Genomic DNA, 14,592 nt, shown 5'->3' with positions numbered 1-14,592 from the left:
CCTTTGGAATGGGGATAATAATGTTTTACTAAAACTTTTACCTACAAAAGCATAAATATAGAAAATTCGTACCTCATCTATTCAAGGTCATAGTATCTGGAAAACATGCTGGTAGGCTGGCACAAGATTACTAACTTTTCCCCATGACTTCTTTCAAAGCCAGATAAGTTAATGAAAGGAATGTACACCATAAATCTGTTTAAATCTGATGACAGTGATTGAAGGTGCTTGTTCTCTTCATGGATAAATGACCCGTTTGTCTTTTAGTAGCAGCAGATTCTGACTTGGACCAGAGAAATATCTTCCTAGCATGTCATAACCTGTTGCTAGAATTTTCACTTTCAGGAATCTCGGATAATCGCAGGAATTAGCCATACTGTAACTTGCAACGCTTAAGGTCATGTAAATTTTATTCTTACAACTCTTACTCTAATTGAGTTGTGTATAAATATAATAGGTGAGCTTGGTGGTTCCTAATTCTCTGAGGTCATATTAATGTATGAATGTAATTAACATACTAATAACATGAATTAATAAAGGAACTGATGGATTAATGTAAGATACCTCAATGGATTAATATAAGATATTGATTCCCAAGGTCAAGGATAACAAGTAGATCCAAAAAGCTTATACAAGGAAATGAAAAAGAACACCTAGTGGGGCACCCGGCTGGGTCAGTCAGTAGAGCATGCAACTCTTGATCTTAGGGTGGTGAGATCGAGCCCCACATTGGGTGTGGAGATTATTTAAGGAAATTAAAAAAAAAAAAAAAAAGGAGTATTGCCTTAAAACATCACCACCACCCAATGATCTGGCCCTCTGGCAACTCAGGACTACGGTTACTACTGGTGTGACCTTGGACAAGTTGCTTGGCCTCTCTGAGCATCAGGTCCCTCATTTGTAAATTCTTCAGGGGTTGGATTGTAAACAGGAAGCAGCATGTTCAGCAAATGGAAAACATTACATAAATATCAACCGTTACTGTCATGGTAAATATCTCTCTTTCTGCTAATGGACATGCCATGCTTAAGAACTACTAACAAGAGACAATCAAGGCAAAATGCAGTCAATGCAAGACAGCAGGGACCAAGAGGACTGGAGAGCTGGACTCTAGTCGTGGTGGTGCCAACAGCAGGCATGTGACCTGAGGCAAACCATTCACCTCTCTGAACCAAAATATTCTCATTTTCGGGGATCCCTGGGTGGCTCCGCAGTTTAGCATCTGCGTTCTGCCCAGGGCATGATCCTAGAGTCCCGGGATCGAGTTCCACATCAGGCTCCCTGCATGGAGGCTGCTTCTCCCTCTGCCTGTGTCTCTGCCTCTCTCTCATGAAGAAATAAATAAAATCTTTTAAAACTAATAAAAAATTTAATTTAAAAAAATAAAAAAATAATTAATTCAAAATATTCTCATTTTAAAAATCAGAATTCAAAGAACTCTGCCACTCTGGAATTCCTAAGTCACCATTCTTTCTGATATCACAGCATCTGACTATGACACGTTACTGGCAGTGTCCCCAATTTCAAGTGGAGAGTGAGGACTTGCAAGCTCTTTAGAAAGAGACATATTTAGTCAACCTACAAACAAAGTAGTGGAAGAGGTACAGTGAGAGGGCGGGAGACAAGCGGGTTGATCAATCCAGCTCATTCCCACCCCCTGCCTCCAACTGATGCCTTCCCCCCTCCCCCTGCAATTACAGCAGCCAACTCAGCCCTTTCTGTAGCACCCCAGCAGGACTTCAGCAAAGGAGAACAACTGAGAAAGCTAAAAACATCCGCAGGCTCTTAGCTCCGGCACCGCAGGTGCACACCTGCTGCAGTATTAGACACAGGCGCAGGTGGTATCTGAGGGCCGCACTGCAAAAGCCAACGAGACAGGGGCAATTCTGAGGTATAAAATCTAAGAAGTGCAGGGAGTTTTAGACTTTCTCTGGACTCATCCACAATCTTAGCTTAACATCTGAAAAATAGCAATGCCTTGGATAGAAATGGTTCTGTCTCCTTTACTGCAAAAAAAAAAAAAAAAAAGTCTCATTTTTTTCCTTTGCCAGTTTTCTCCCCCAAAACCAGAAGCCCCATCCACCGATGAAAGCAATCTGGGTGCGGGTGGGGGGGGGGGGGGGTGGATTCCCGGGTGGCTCAGCGGTTTGGCACCTGCCTTTGGCCCAGGGCGTGACCCGGGGGACCTGGGATCGAGTCCTACATCGGGCTTCTCCCTCTGCCTGTGTCCCTGCCTCTGTGTCTCTCATTGATAAATAAAATCTTAAAAGAAAAAAGAAAAAAGAAAGCCATCTGAACAGAATATCGTCCACAATCTACGTTTCCTTCTTGGCACCCCTAACAACCTCCAGGGCCGTCTGTGTCTTGGTGCCTCCGCCACTAAGCGGGACCCTGAGCCTTGCGAGCGCGGGCGCATCCCCAGGCTCTCCCCGGGGCACCCCAACTCTTCCCCCGCTCGTTGGCAGTTGAGAGGTTCGGGGGGGGGGGGTGGCAGCTGCAGGTGCCCGGGCCGCGGACCCCGCGAGGCCTGGACGACCGGGCCTGGCCGGGGCGACGACCCGCAGGTGGGGGCTGCGGCGGCTGGCACCCTCCCGCCCCCGCCCCGGCCCCCGCCCCGCCCCGCCGACCCCGCGCCGGCCGGCGGGCATCCGCGACAGCAGGCGCAGACGCGGGGCGGCCACGCGACTCCCCAGCGCCCTAAAGAGCGGCCGGGCCTCGGGTCAGGCTCCGCTGACCGATGTCACCCACTTACAGCTGCAGGCCGCGGAGGAGCCGGCGCCAGGCCTGCACAGGAAGCGAGACTCCCAGCGTGCGGGGAGGAAACTACACATCCCGAAATGCACCGCAGCGCGCGCCGGCGCAGTGGGCCCGGGCTGCTGGGCGGGGGGGGGGGGGGGGGGGCGGCGCGCAGGCGCAGCGCGGGGCGGGTCACGATTGGTGGTCCAGGCGCGGAGATGCGCGCGTCCTGCGCTCACCTGAGCTGCGGGCGCGCGGAGGCGGGGAGTCCTGCGCCCCGAGGATCGAGTCTACAAACTTAGCGTTCATCTTGTTTGACAAAATGCGTGCATCTTCCCCAGGGACGGCGCCAGCCCGCGGTGCTGGCTTCCCCGGCTCCCGCTTCAGCGCGCGGTCCCTGCCCCACGGGAGGGCGCGCCCGACCCCAGATCGAGGCCGGGGCCACCCCCGGGCGTGTTCCCGGAGCTCGCTCTCCGGGCTCGGCTCCCCCTCGGGACTGAGGACCCCTGCAAGCGGAGACTGAGCGGCTGGCGCGAGAGAACGCGCGGCTTGGCAACGACGCGCTCTGCTGGATCCGAACCCGGGGGGCCGAACGCCAGATCGCATGGTGACGTGTGTGGTGATGAAGGACAGGATGCCGGGGTGCAGAGGAAGGGACAGCCCGAGCGGCGGAGGCTTTAGTTCTGCCCACAAGCCAAGTTTTCCGATAGAAAGTGACAAAGCTAGGGATGCTCTATGGCTCGGTGGTTGAGCGTCTGCCTTTGGCTCAGGTCTGACCCCGCCGGGTCATGAGATCGAGGCCCACATCTGGCTCTTCGGGGATGAGCCTCTCTTTCATCCCTCTTAGTCTCTGCCTCTCGCTGTCTCTGTGTCTCTCAAGAGTAAATAAATGAAATCCTTTTAAAAAAGGGGGGGGTGGTGGGAGGATAAAACTAGCTTTGTCCTGAGCACTGTGAGGTCCCACTGAAGTCTCACAAGAAGACCATAGAGGAGGTAAAATAGCCAACTCGCAGGTGAGGAAGTGGAGGCACTAAGAGATTAAAGGGATTTGCTCAGGGTTGTTTTTACATTTTATTTATTTATTCATGAGACAAAGAGAGAGAGAGTCAGAGGCAGAGACACAGGCAGAGGGAGAAGCAGGCTCCATGCAGGGAGCCTGACGTGGGACTCAATCCTGGGTCTCCAGGATCACGCCCTGGGCTGAAGGTAGCGCTAAACCGCTGAGCCACTCGGGCTGCCCTCTGCCCAGGATCTTTTTTTTATTATTATTATTTTTTATTGGTGTTCAATTTGCCAACATATAGAGTAACACCCAGTGCTCATCCCATCAAGTGCCCCCTTCAGTGCCCCTCACCCAGTCACCCCCACCCCCCGCCCACCTCCCTTTCTGCCACCCCTAGTTCCTTTCCCAGAGTTAGGAGTCTCTCATGTTCTGTCTCCCTCTCTGATAGTTCCCACTCATTTTTTCTCCTTTCCCCTTTATTGCCTTTCACTATTTTTTATATTCCCCAAATGAATGAGACCATATATTAGAAATGACAAATACCCACCATTTGCTTCGATGTGGCTGGAACTGGAGGGTATTATGCTGAGTGAAATAAGTCAATTGGAGAAGGACAAACATTATATGCCCAGGATTTTAAAGCCAACCAGTGCCACAGCTGGAAGCTGACGCTCAGTAGTCTGGATGTAGACTCCTATATGTAGACTCGTATCAGGGCAGCAAGTACCATGAGCTCCTTTTCCAACCTCTTCTGAACTCTGCTGTAAGAAGGAGGTGGGATTCAGGTCATGTGGAGCCAGTCATCCAAGCAAACCGAGCTCTAAAAGCAAAGGGGGTTGGGGCAAGGTGGGGAACCCAGCAAGTTGTTTGAATTGGCATCTTAGTTGCTGAGTTGAAAATAGCCAGCCTGGAATTTGGGGAATTGATGCTGAAAGTGGCAGACGGGGGGCATGGGGTTTCAACTACAGTATACCCAACATGCATCTAAGGATTCACCATTTCTCCCATCCCCTAAAAGTAAAGTTGGCTAATAACCATCTACTTTACCACTACACTTTCAGTGATGATAATAAAATAGACTTTCTTAGAAGAATCTAAATTTCTTTCCCTCCATTTGGTTTCCTATGTCAAAGATAAAGCCAGAAACTAGTGAAAGCCTTAAGGATAGACTTTATTCAGTAACTTCTGCAGGAGAGAAGAGGGTCCAGTGTGAACTAAAGTCAACTTTGGTTTATGCAGCGGTAACTGGGCATTTTAAAGGAGAATGAGGGAGCGAGGTCAGTTGAGCAGAATCAGGAAAGTGGACATTTACAAAAACCGGGGGATTAGTCAGTCTGATCTGGTTTTGTTAATAGGCACTTATCTGAAAGACAGTGGGGTAGGTTAGGGCAATTAGGTCGAGAGAGTTACCTTTGTGAATGCTGGCATTTCAGGGACAAGACAGTTCTGGGTCTTGATATAAAAAGATTTATATCTAAAAGAGGGAGAGAAATTTATAATTCCAAGTTTTCTAAAGTAACTGTTCTCAGAGGGGATTCAGGGAGCTGATCTGTTTATCTCCAGGTTTTGGCTGGAACCAACAGTAAATTTTTCTGGCAGCTTGTTGAACTTTCTCAGGCAGGCATTCCAAAGGGAGCTGGGGTCCTCTTAGTGATGAGGCCTTGAGCTGTTAGAAGCTATTCTAGTGTTTGTTCAAATCTCCTACTGTGGAGAGAGGGACAAAATCACTTACACCAAGTGTCTATAGGCCAAAGTTGAGGCCCACTTGAGAGCTCAGAAGAGCCTGACCAGAGCTTAGTGAAGAAGATAATCTTGGTCACCTGGTGGAAACCTTGGATCTTTGTCTGGGTCCAGACCCAAGGCCAGGATTTTGTAGCTGAAGTGGCCCCTCTGGGCACACTGGGATGAATGCTCTGTGTGCAATAGCATTTCTGGGTTTCTGATCTGAAGAAGGAGGCCACTCTTGCCACATCTGCTCTGGGAAAGTAAGTGGCTTTCCATAACCCTGTACATAATGCTCATGTTAGCATAATTGCGCATCTGTTACCAAGAAACCCATATGTTGTAGCTACCCCACTCTGGAGATGTAATCCTTGTAATCAATGGAAGACATCCTACAAGCAAGCATGCCTTGAAGAAGGGCTTCTTTTTTGAATTTTGTCTTAGTACCCTGAGACTTGAGGCTCTACACGCAATTGCTGTGCCCCGGCTGATGGGGAGATGGCGGAGAAGAAAGGTAAGCTGGGAGGCCCAAAGCAACGGCCCCATACATGGGTCTTGGCTCTGACTTCCTACTCTCAGCTACTCAGAGAGTAGACTTTGACTAAGTTAGCCCTGCTCTCCTGTCCCTGTTCTAGCTCTGCCCACAGTGTTTCTTTTATAACCTGTCATTTCCTATCATCGTGATGTTTACGTACCTGACTCTCTCTAATGAGTAGACTGCTCCAGCTCAGAGTCTTGTTCACCTCCTGGGGTCTATGCTAGTGGCCCCAGTAGATAGGTGTTAAATATTGCTTGGTTTAATTAACAGATGAAGTCACCTAATCTGTGAGCTGGCATCTATAATACAAAATCTAGGTATCATCAACTGTCTACCTTTTCTTTTAAAAAAAAAGATATTTATTTATTCATGAGAGATACACACAGAGAGAAGCAGAGACATAGGCAGTGGGAGAAGCAGGCTCCATGCAGGAAGCCTAATGTGGGACTTGATCCCGGTACTACAGAATCACAACCTGAGCCGAAGGCAGACACTCAACCACTGAGCCATCTAGGCGTCCCTAACTGTCTAGCTAGTTTGCTAGCCTTGCTGATGCCACAACATCAGCAATTCAGATACTTTCTGTACCATCAGTCTCTTGAAACAGAAGTAAGAATAAATAATTATTATATATAAATAATATAAATAAATAATAAATAATTATAAAGGGAAGAAGATAAATGAGATTGAAAGAATGCTATTTATAAAGCAATGTTACAACCTTTCCTTATTTTTTTCTATAATAACAAGAACTTCTAAGTTTTCTGGAAAACTTTAAATGTTAATTTAAAAATATGCTTCTGTTGTACTGGGTAGTTCTTAAAGATGCTACTTCTTTAAGTGAACTATTACCCTGGGTTATTTGTAAAGTTAATTTGTCACATAGGAAATAATGTTTCATTAGCGAGAAGGTTCAGTGATTTATTAGCCACCCCTCTATCCCCACTGCCAGGATACAGGCAATTTACTTCAAATTTGACTTTATTTTCACTAACTTGACAAAATTTGTCAAATCTGACATCGATTCAGATGACATTTGTATTGCCCAGAAAGTAAGAGAAGTCTTCAGCATAAAACATGGCTCTGATGAGCAAGTATAAATCACTGAGATTAAAATGTCATCAGTGTTAATGGAGCAGCCACATGATCTCCATGAAAATTCTCAACGGAAAGCAAGGAACTTAGTGTCTTCTAAGCAATGACAGCTTGGATTTTCTCCATGGCAGGGCCATGTCTTCATATCCGGATATCAGACGTTAGCCTTATGCCTTTCCCACTTATCAAGGACACATTTTGAACCCTGCTGCACCCATGTTCTCGTGGATGGTGGTCTTTGATTCTTCTAGATTCAAGATTTGACTCTTGTACTTCTCTTGCCAATCTTCTACGATGTACTGGTGGTAGGGGTCATTGGAGTGCTCTCGTCGCTTGGATTTCACCGTGCTCACCAGGATGGCTACAATGATGAAAGAGAACATTCCGATCATCACCATGAGGTACAAGATGACATAGTAGAAGTTCTCAGCATCAAGTTTGGTTTGCAGGGCCTCTTGCTCAGCTGTCGTGTTCCTGCGCCAATTGTCCATATAAGTAATAAAAATCTTTTTGAAGACATCTTCCAGGGTCTGTGTCAGATTGGCTAAAGTAGGCATATCTCCCTCCTGCTGCAATTTGAATAGTAAAATAGAACAAGATTAAGAACGCCGATTCTTTCTGCCTTTGGCTACTTGAAGGGATAAAGAGAGGGGAATGCAGAGGGGAGATAATATAATTTATTCTTTACATAGCTGGTGATTGATTGAGTGCATATTTTTTTTTATTCTTTAAGCTTTGCACATGCATCTTTTGCGTGCAGGATACCTGACAATAAAAAATTTGACAGAGGACATAAAGTTAAATATAGTATCCCCATTTCCATATGTGAATAAACATAAACATGCAAATGACGATGGGAAAAAGACAAGAAATAGTTCAAAATGTTGATGGTGGTATACCTAACGAAAATTTTTTCCTTCTTTATACTTTCCTCATGTTCCAAATTTTCATCAATCACTTTGCACTACTTTATTTTTAAACAGATGGGTCACCTCACAGTGGCTAGCATAATGCCTTGTTCATCACAGGCATTGGGCAGGCATCAGGGGAATGAAGAGGTGACTCATGCCTGACCCGCGTTTTCGGAGAATTTTGAGGCAGAGGATTGCAAGGGGCACTGACGGATTTTGCTGTCTGTTCCATTTCCTTTGTCTACACAGTGCTTTTTCCAGGAATCCCAAAGAGAGGAGTATGTACGCCTACTTTTGAAAGAAGTGTCTTAGGCAAGTGGCACAATGAAACAACCCGAGAGACCATTCATATTCCTCAAATCCAACTCTCCTCTCCCTCCTCGCTGGCACTGCCTGGCCACCAACATCTCTCACCTCAATGACACAACACAGTGCAATGCAGCCTCCCCAAAACCGTCTCCTAGGGGCATATGTATCCCTCAGTGCCCTCCACAGCTGTCACTGTGCTCTTTTTAAGAAGGAAATTGAATCATATCCCCTTGCTTTTGAAACGATTCAGTACCTTCCTGTAGTACTTAAAATAAAATCCTAATTTCTTCATAGGATTCACCTGGCTTGGCCTGAACTCACCCCTGACCACCTTCTCAATCCAACTACTCTATCCCCATGACAACTGGTCCTACTGGCCTTCCTTCCTCCAAGTCAGTAAACGTTCTGCCTCAGGACATTTACACATTCTCTTTCCTCACCCTGGAATAATTTTTCCTTTCTGTTTCCTCTTCTACCCCCTTTATCTTTTTGGTCCCAGCTTAACTGTCCCTTCTGAGAAAACTCCCTGGCCCTGCTCTAAATCAGTTCTGCCCCTCACCCCCTGCCACCACCACTTTTCTCCGATAGCATCTTATTTTTTTTTTCTTCAAAGCTGTTGTCACAATATGCATTCATGATGTGTGTATATTGCTGGTGTGTGTGTGTGTGTGTGCACGCGCGCATGATTATTGGCTTTTGGTGTCATCTCTCCTACTCAGCTGTCATCTCCTCAAGGACAGAATTCATATCACCTTTGCCTATCTTGGTACAGCAAATGTTGGCATAGAGCCTGATACATCAAAGGCACATAGTGGATGTTTAATGAATAAATGGATGTGCCGGGCATAGGCAAGGCATTGGAAATGCAGAGATGATGAATATGAGATTTCTGTCTGGGGAAGCTCAGTGTAACAGGAGAACTGCAAGCAAATGGCAATGAGAAGTACAAAGAGTTGTAAGAGGTCTGAACAAAGTGATAAGGGAGCTCAGAGAATGAAGCTGAACATGGTGCATAGATGGAGCAAACAGGTGTGAACAGACTGGAAGGAATGCAGACAGGAAGTGTACCTGTGATTAGCCAGGACCTACAGGTCCACCCAGTCAATAAAAGCCCAAACAACCCGACAGGGAGTTTGCCTAATGCACTTGGAAAACAATGTCCCTTCTCTTTAACATATCTTTCATTTCCTATTAGGAGAGATGTTTCAATCTCCTCACCTGTGGAAGGGGCACAAGTACACGTCCAGGCCTTTCTCTGACACCTTCCCAACATTTCATTCATTGAGAATTACTATAACTAAGGTAACAGAATTTTTCAATCTGATGGTTTAAGTCCTACTATTCAAAGAGCTCTCAGGGATCCCTGGGTGGCGCAGCGGTTTGGCGCCTGCCTTTGGCCCAGGGCGCGATCCTGGAGACCCGGGATCGAATCCCACTTTGGGCTCCTGGTGCATGGAGCCTGCTTCTCTCTCTGCCTCTCTCTCTGTGTGTGACTATCATAAACAAAAAAAAAATTTTTTTTAAATCCATATTTAAAAAAAAGAGCTCTCAGGACTTCCTCTCACTCTCCCATCCACACAAAGCCTAGAGCAACTTGAAAAGAAACTTGACAAATAAATAAGATTGCCCCGAAGTACATGCCAAGCACATTTTCCAAGCAATGTAACAGAGACATACTTTCTTCCCCCTAAAAATAATATAAGGCGAAGAGTATATGAAGCGTATATGAAAAAGTTTAGCTAAGCTGGCTTTGATTCTATGCAAGACATGACCACTGGCTCCTTAACTCTTCCAGAGACAAGATCTGCTCATTTGTGGGGAGGTCACACTTGTTTTATCAATTAAAAGACAACACCCACCCCTGTGTGCTATGTCAGGGCTAGTCTTACAGATATGGTTCCTTCACCTATAATAGTTGTCACCCTCTATTTCTGCCAACCCTCCTCCACGTCTTCATCCAATGAAGAAAATTGTGATTTTGCCAACTTGTACCTTCCCCCTTCTGCACCCTCTAGAGAGAATTCTATTTCCTTTTGTGAAGCCAAATGGAAAACTGCACAGAGCATAGAGATGAGAAAAAAAAAAAAAAAAAACGAAGCAGAAGAGCTAAGTGTATAAAACTAAGGGCTGGTGAGGGGGTAGAGAAGTCACAGGAGTGAATGGTGTGGGAAATTTGGTCTGGGGGAGGATGCTGAGGAAAATTAGGGCAGCAGAGAACTAGCAAGGGGAAGGGGGGATCCCCTTCTGGGCAGAGAATTACAGAGTTTTTTTTCTAAGGTGCTCTCAAGATTGGAACTATTCTAGTTATTTTTGCATACCAGACAGCACTTTTCTTTTTTTTTTTTTACTACTACTCCAGTATGTACTGGGCAACACGAGGCCCTGCCTTGCATCTGAGTCTCCCCCAGAGAGGTGATACCACTGCAAGCTCCTAAATGCTTTGAGCTCCTCTGTCCACCCTCCTCCCACATATCTCCTTTGTGGGCTGTGTCACTGTGCTTGGAATTCCACCAGGGATGCCTCTGAGCAGAGGAAGTAAAGGTCCCATCTTCAATGGGAAGTGCAGTAGGATAGGGCACGCTCACTGCCAACACCATTCTTTGAAGGTTTTCATCAAAGCAATGGCACCACCTGTGAAAAATCTAGGCCAGCGCCTGACTTACAAGAGTGTTCAATCATTAGTCTGTTTTTGTTTTTTTTTTTTTTTTTTTTTTTTTTTCAGGATTCTGAGAGAATGGGGACATAGGAGAATAGGAGAGCTATGTTTCGATGCCTGGTGAGACCATTAGGGACAGGGTGCCTCAAGGGAAGCTTCAAGACTGCACAGCTAAAATGGGAATGGGGCAATTTTAAGCAAGTATTGAGGGGGGAGAGGGGAGATGGAGCCCAAAGGAGAGAAGAGAGGGCATTGAAGCAATCTTGTTCTTCTGATGTCCCTGTGTCACCCTGCAGAGGAAGAAAGAAATATTTCTTTTTTTAAAAGCAGCTTATTGTTTTTTGAAAGATTTTATTTATTTATTCATGAGAGACACACAAAGAGAGGCAGAAATATAGGCAGGGAGGCAGGGGGAGAAGCAGGCTTCCCGCAGGGAGTCCGATGAGGAATTTGATCTCAGGACCCCGGGGATCACACCCTGAGCCGAAGGCAGACGCTCAACCATTGGGTCACCCAGCAGTCCCAAGAAATACAATCTCTATAGGACAAAGGAGCTGAGTATCTCCAGACTCACAAAAATGGCAGAAAGCTCTTATAGTTTAGAAACCCCCATCTGTGGTCACCTCATCCACAAGCTTTTCCCTGGACCTCTGAGTTGGAGACCCCTGTCTGTGCTACTTCTGCAAACTGCCATGTTCGTCTGTTTGCTCATTTTCAATGACCCATGCATTGTGTGTTCATTCATGTCATACTCAGAACCACTCTATGACACTGGGATTATTGCCTCCACTTTACAGACAGGAAAATTGATGTTCAGAGAGCTTAAGTAACTTCAATCATAATTACATGAGAGCTTGAGCTGCTGGGGGGCAGGGATCTATTGCTTTACTCATCTTTGAATCCCAGGGCCCTACATCATGGTTGGTGCATTGCAGATCTCTACTAAATGTCTGGTGAATCAATGAATTGTTCCTCTCGCGTGCACTATGGATTTCAACTGGAAACTACTAGAATGGTGATTCTCAACTTACTTGCCGGAGAGGAAAGGATTCACAAACTCCTTGAAAAAAGAAACTAAACAATTTGATTTTACTCTTCCCCCCCAAAACATACATATGTTCATACAAAGCTATGCATTTAATTTCAGGGGACTCCTGGGCCCCCTAAAGCCCAGCCAAGTATCTCTGTGACAAAGTATCTTTGAGTTGAGGAACCTGGGTGCTGGATTCCACTGGAGTTGTTTGGGTTTGTTTCATGGTATGAGCATGGCAACATTCACCAACATGCTTCTGGAACTAATACTGATTATTTGTTCAGCTCTTCTAACATGGACAAAGGCTCACAGCAAAGCAGATCAAGGGAGGTGCTTCTTGGGGCACCTGGGTAGCTCAGTCGGTTGAACAACTCTTGATTTCAGCTCAGGTCATGATCTCAGGATCATGGCATGGGGCTCTGTGCTCATCAGGGAGTCTGTTAGAGATTCTCTTTCTCCCTCTGCCCCTACCTACCAGCCCCTCTCTAAAATAATAAATAAATCTTAAAAAAAAGAGGCAGATCGGGAGGTGCTTCTTCATAAAACTTAATCATAGGGTGAAAAGGGCTCAGGTAGATTAACTACCTGGCTCCTGGCCAGGCTGAAAAAAATTGAGTCTAAGGGGGATTCCTATTCTCAACCCTGTTGCATGAGACAAGGCTGAGTAATCCATTGTGTCTGTCAATTTTATTGATGGAGATTATGCTAGAACATTCAAATAGGTTTAAATTTATGATACCCAGAATGACTTCTTAACTGATAGACGTTGATCATATTCGGCATACATATCATCCTTTCTCTTAGTAGAACACCATAACAGGTGTTTAGCAATGCAAAGATGGTTATTTATGTTCTGTTGAACCATCTGAAATTGTTGAACCATATTATGTTCTGTTGAACCATATGAAATTGTCATTTCATATGTTAAATATGGTCAGTATTGGCAACTTCATATGGTCCAGCCTAACATATGTGGACCTATATTTTCAGGCATTTTCTATAAATAGTTCTTGCTCAAAAAACAGGATGGGCCTCTGGAGATGATTTAGGCTGGCCTGCACGTTTGGCAGGTGCAGTTACTATAGCCCACAGAGCTTAAATCACCTGTCCAGCATCACAAAACTTGCATGTTGGAACCAGAAACCCGAGTCACCCAGGCTAGCACCCAGCATCCAGTGTGCCCTAGCAGAGGTCACACATTCCAATAATGCCCTGTTTCCATCATTGACTGGGCAGCTCAGCTGGATTAAAAAAAAAAAGAAAGAAAATGAGACCAAGACTACGGTTTCAGCTCATACACACCAATTAGTTGTACCCTGTTTCAGGACACATAATGGTCCCCTAATTCCAACTGTGCTTGTCACAGGTGTGTGTAATTTGCAACAGAGACAATCTAGACACTATGAGGAAAGTAACACCCACTTGATCCCCCAAATCCGAAGTTCTGTTTTCTTGAAGGATGATGGTGGGGTACCTGGGTGGTGCAGTTGGTTAAAGGACCAACTCTTGGTTTTGACTTAGGTGGTGATCCCAGGGTAGTAAGATCAAGCCCTGTGTCTCAGGCTCCCTACTCAGCAGGGAGTCTGCTTAAGACTCTCTCTCTCCCTCTCCCTCTGCAGCCCCCCCAAATAAATAAATCTTCAAAATAAAAGAAAGAAAGATGGTGAATCATTAGCATCACCTGGGCCTAACACAAGAGTGAAGTTTTGTTTTTTGTTGTTGTTGTTGTTGTTGTTGTTGTTTTTTGAGAGAGAGAGAGTGAGAGTGCACAGTGGCAGGGAGAGGCAGAGGAAAGAGAGAGAGGATCTTGTTTTTTTGTTTGTTTGTTTGTTTAAGATTTTTTATTTATTCAGGAGAGATACACAGAGAGAGGCAGAGACAGGCAGATATGGGACTCAATCCCCAGACCCTGGGATCACATCCTGAGTTGAAGGCAGACGCTCAACCACTGAGCCACTCAGGCGTCCCAAGGAGAGAGAGGATCTTAAGCAGGTTCCACGTTCAGCACAGAGCCAGACATGGGCTCGATCCCATGACCCCGAGATAACGACCTGAGCCAAGATCAAGAGTCAGGTACTTAACTGCCTGGGCTGCCCCAGGCACCCTGAAGTCATTTTTATATCAAGAATAGAAAAGAATATGATTATCTGCATTTACCATGAACATTCTGTAAAAACACTTTCAAAATTTTCATCTGATTATGAAGAAATGAGGAAGGAAAGCATTACCAAGAATTAGAATAAGAATGAGGGGGACCAGGAGAAAAAGAAGAGGAAGGAGAAGAAGGAGAAGAATAGAAAGAGAGGGAAAAAAAAAAAAAAGAAGGAAAGGCCATCTTATACCAGGAATATCATTCCTTTTATAAATTTCTGGAAAAGGAAAATCACTTTGTTACTTAATTTCTCAAAAAATAAAGAATTTGCAATAGAAGCTTACCTAGGCAGTGCGTGAGCAGTAATTAAATCCCCTACTACAAAGCCAGGTGGATCTGAACCTCCTGGTTGGTGTTGGCAAGCTCTCCAGGACTATGCATAAATCTCAGCCCGCTGAGTACCCTCAATTTGCAGCCAACCAAGCCTTTGTTAGCTG

The 14,592-nt window shown here is 45.6% G+C and overlaps 2 protein-coding genes and 1 long non-coding RNA gene across 8 annotated transcripts in view; 1 reads left to right on the top strand and 2 right to left on the bottom strand.

The window, feature by feature from the left end:
* Positions 1–3,200, bottom strand: part of SMIM11 (small integral membrane protein 11) — a 17,844-nt gene extending 14,644 nt beyond the window's left edge. For 2 of the 6 annotated variants that reach the window (XM_077879099.1, XM_077879097.1), the window contains exon 1: positions 2,976–3,200. The gene's annotated coding sequence lies outside the window, so the exon portion shown is untranslated. Of the gene's footprint in view, positions 1–2,752; positions 2,882–2,975 lie in introns of those variants that run through there. The other 4 variants (XM_077879095.1, XM_077879096.1, XM_077879098.1 and 1 more) reach the window with 4 other exon arrangements.
* On the top strand, positions 2,934–7,144 carry LOC144301884 (uncharacterized). Its single transcript, XR_013368783.1, has 2 exons — positions 2,934–5,724; positions 5,808–7,144. It is a non-coding gene; the product is annotated as an uncharacterized LOC144301884 (long non-coding RNA).
* On the bottom strand, positions 6,963–14,592 carry KCNE2 (potassium voltage-gated channel subfamily E regulatory subunit 2). Its single transcript, XM_077879094.1, has 2 exons — positions 14,440–14,592; positions 6,963–7,663 (listed from the first exon to the last, which is right to left on the bottom strand). Exon 2 carries the CDS (start codon positions 7,649–7,651, stop codon positions 7,280–7,282), a length of 372 nt encoding a protein of 123 aa, XP_077735220.1. The 5' UTR covers positions 7,652–7,663; positions 14,440–14,592; the 3' UTR covers positions 6,963–7,279.

The sequence above is a fragment of the Canis aureus genome, chromosome 30 (genome assembly GCF_053574225.1).
Source record: "Canis aureus isolate CA01 chromosome 30, VMU_Caureus_v.1.0, whole genome shotgun sequence".
Classification (NCBI taxonomy): domain Eukaryota; kingdom Metazoa; phylum Chordata; class Mammalia; order Carnivora; family Canidae; genus Canis; species Canis aureus.
Note: the sequence above shows the minus strand (reverse complement) of the source record. Positions and strands in the feature narration are given on the sequence as shown.

Excerpts from the sequence above, each read along its gene's own strand:
- KCNE2 (XM_077879094.1), bottom strand. The coding sequence starts at position 7,651 with ATGCCTACTTTAGCCAATCTGACACAGACCCTGGAAGATGTCTTCAAA.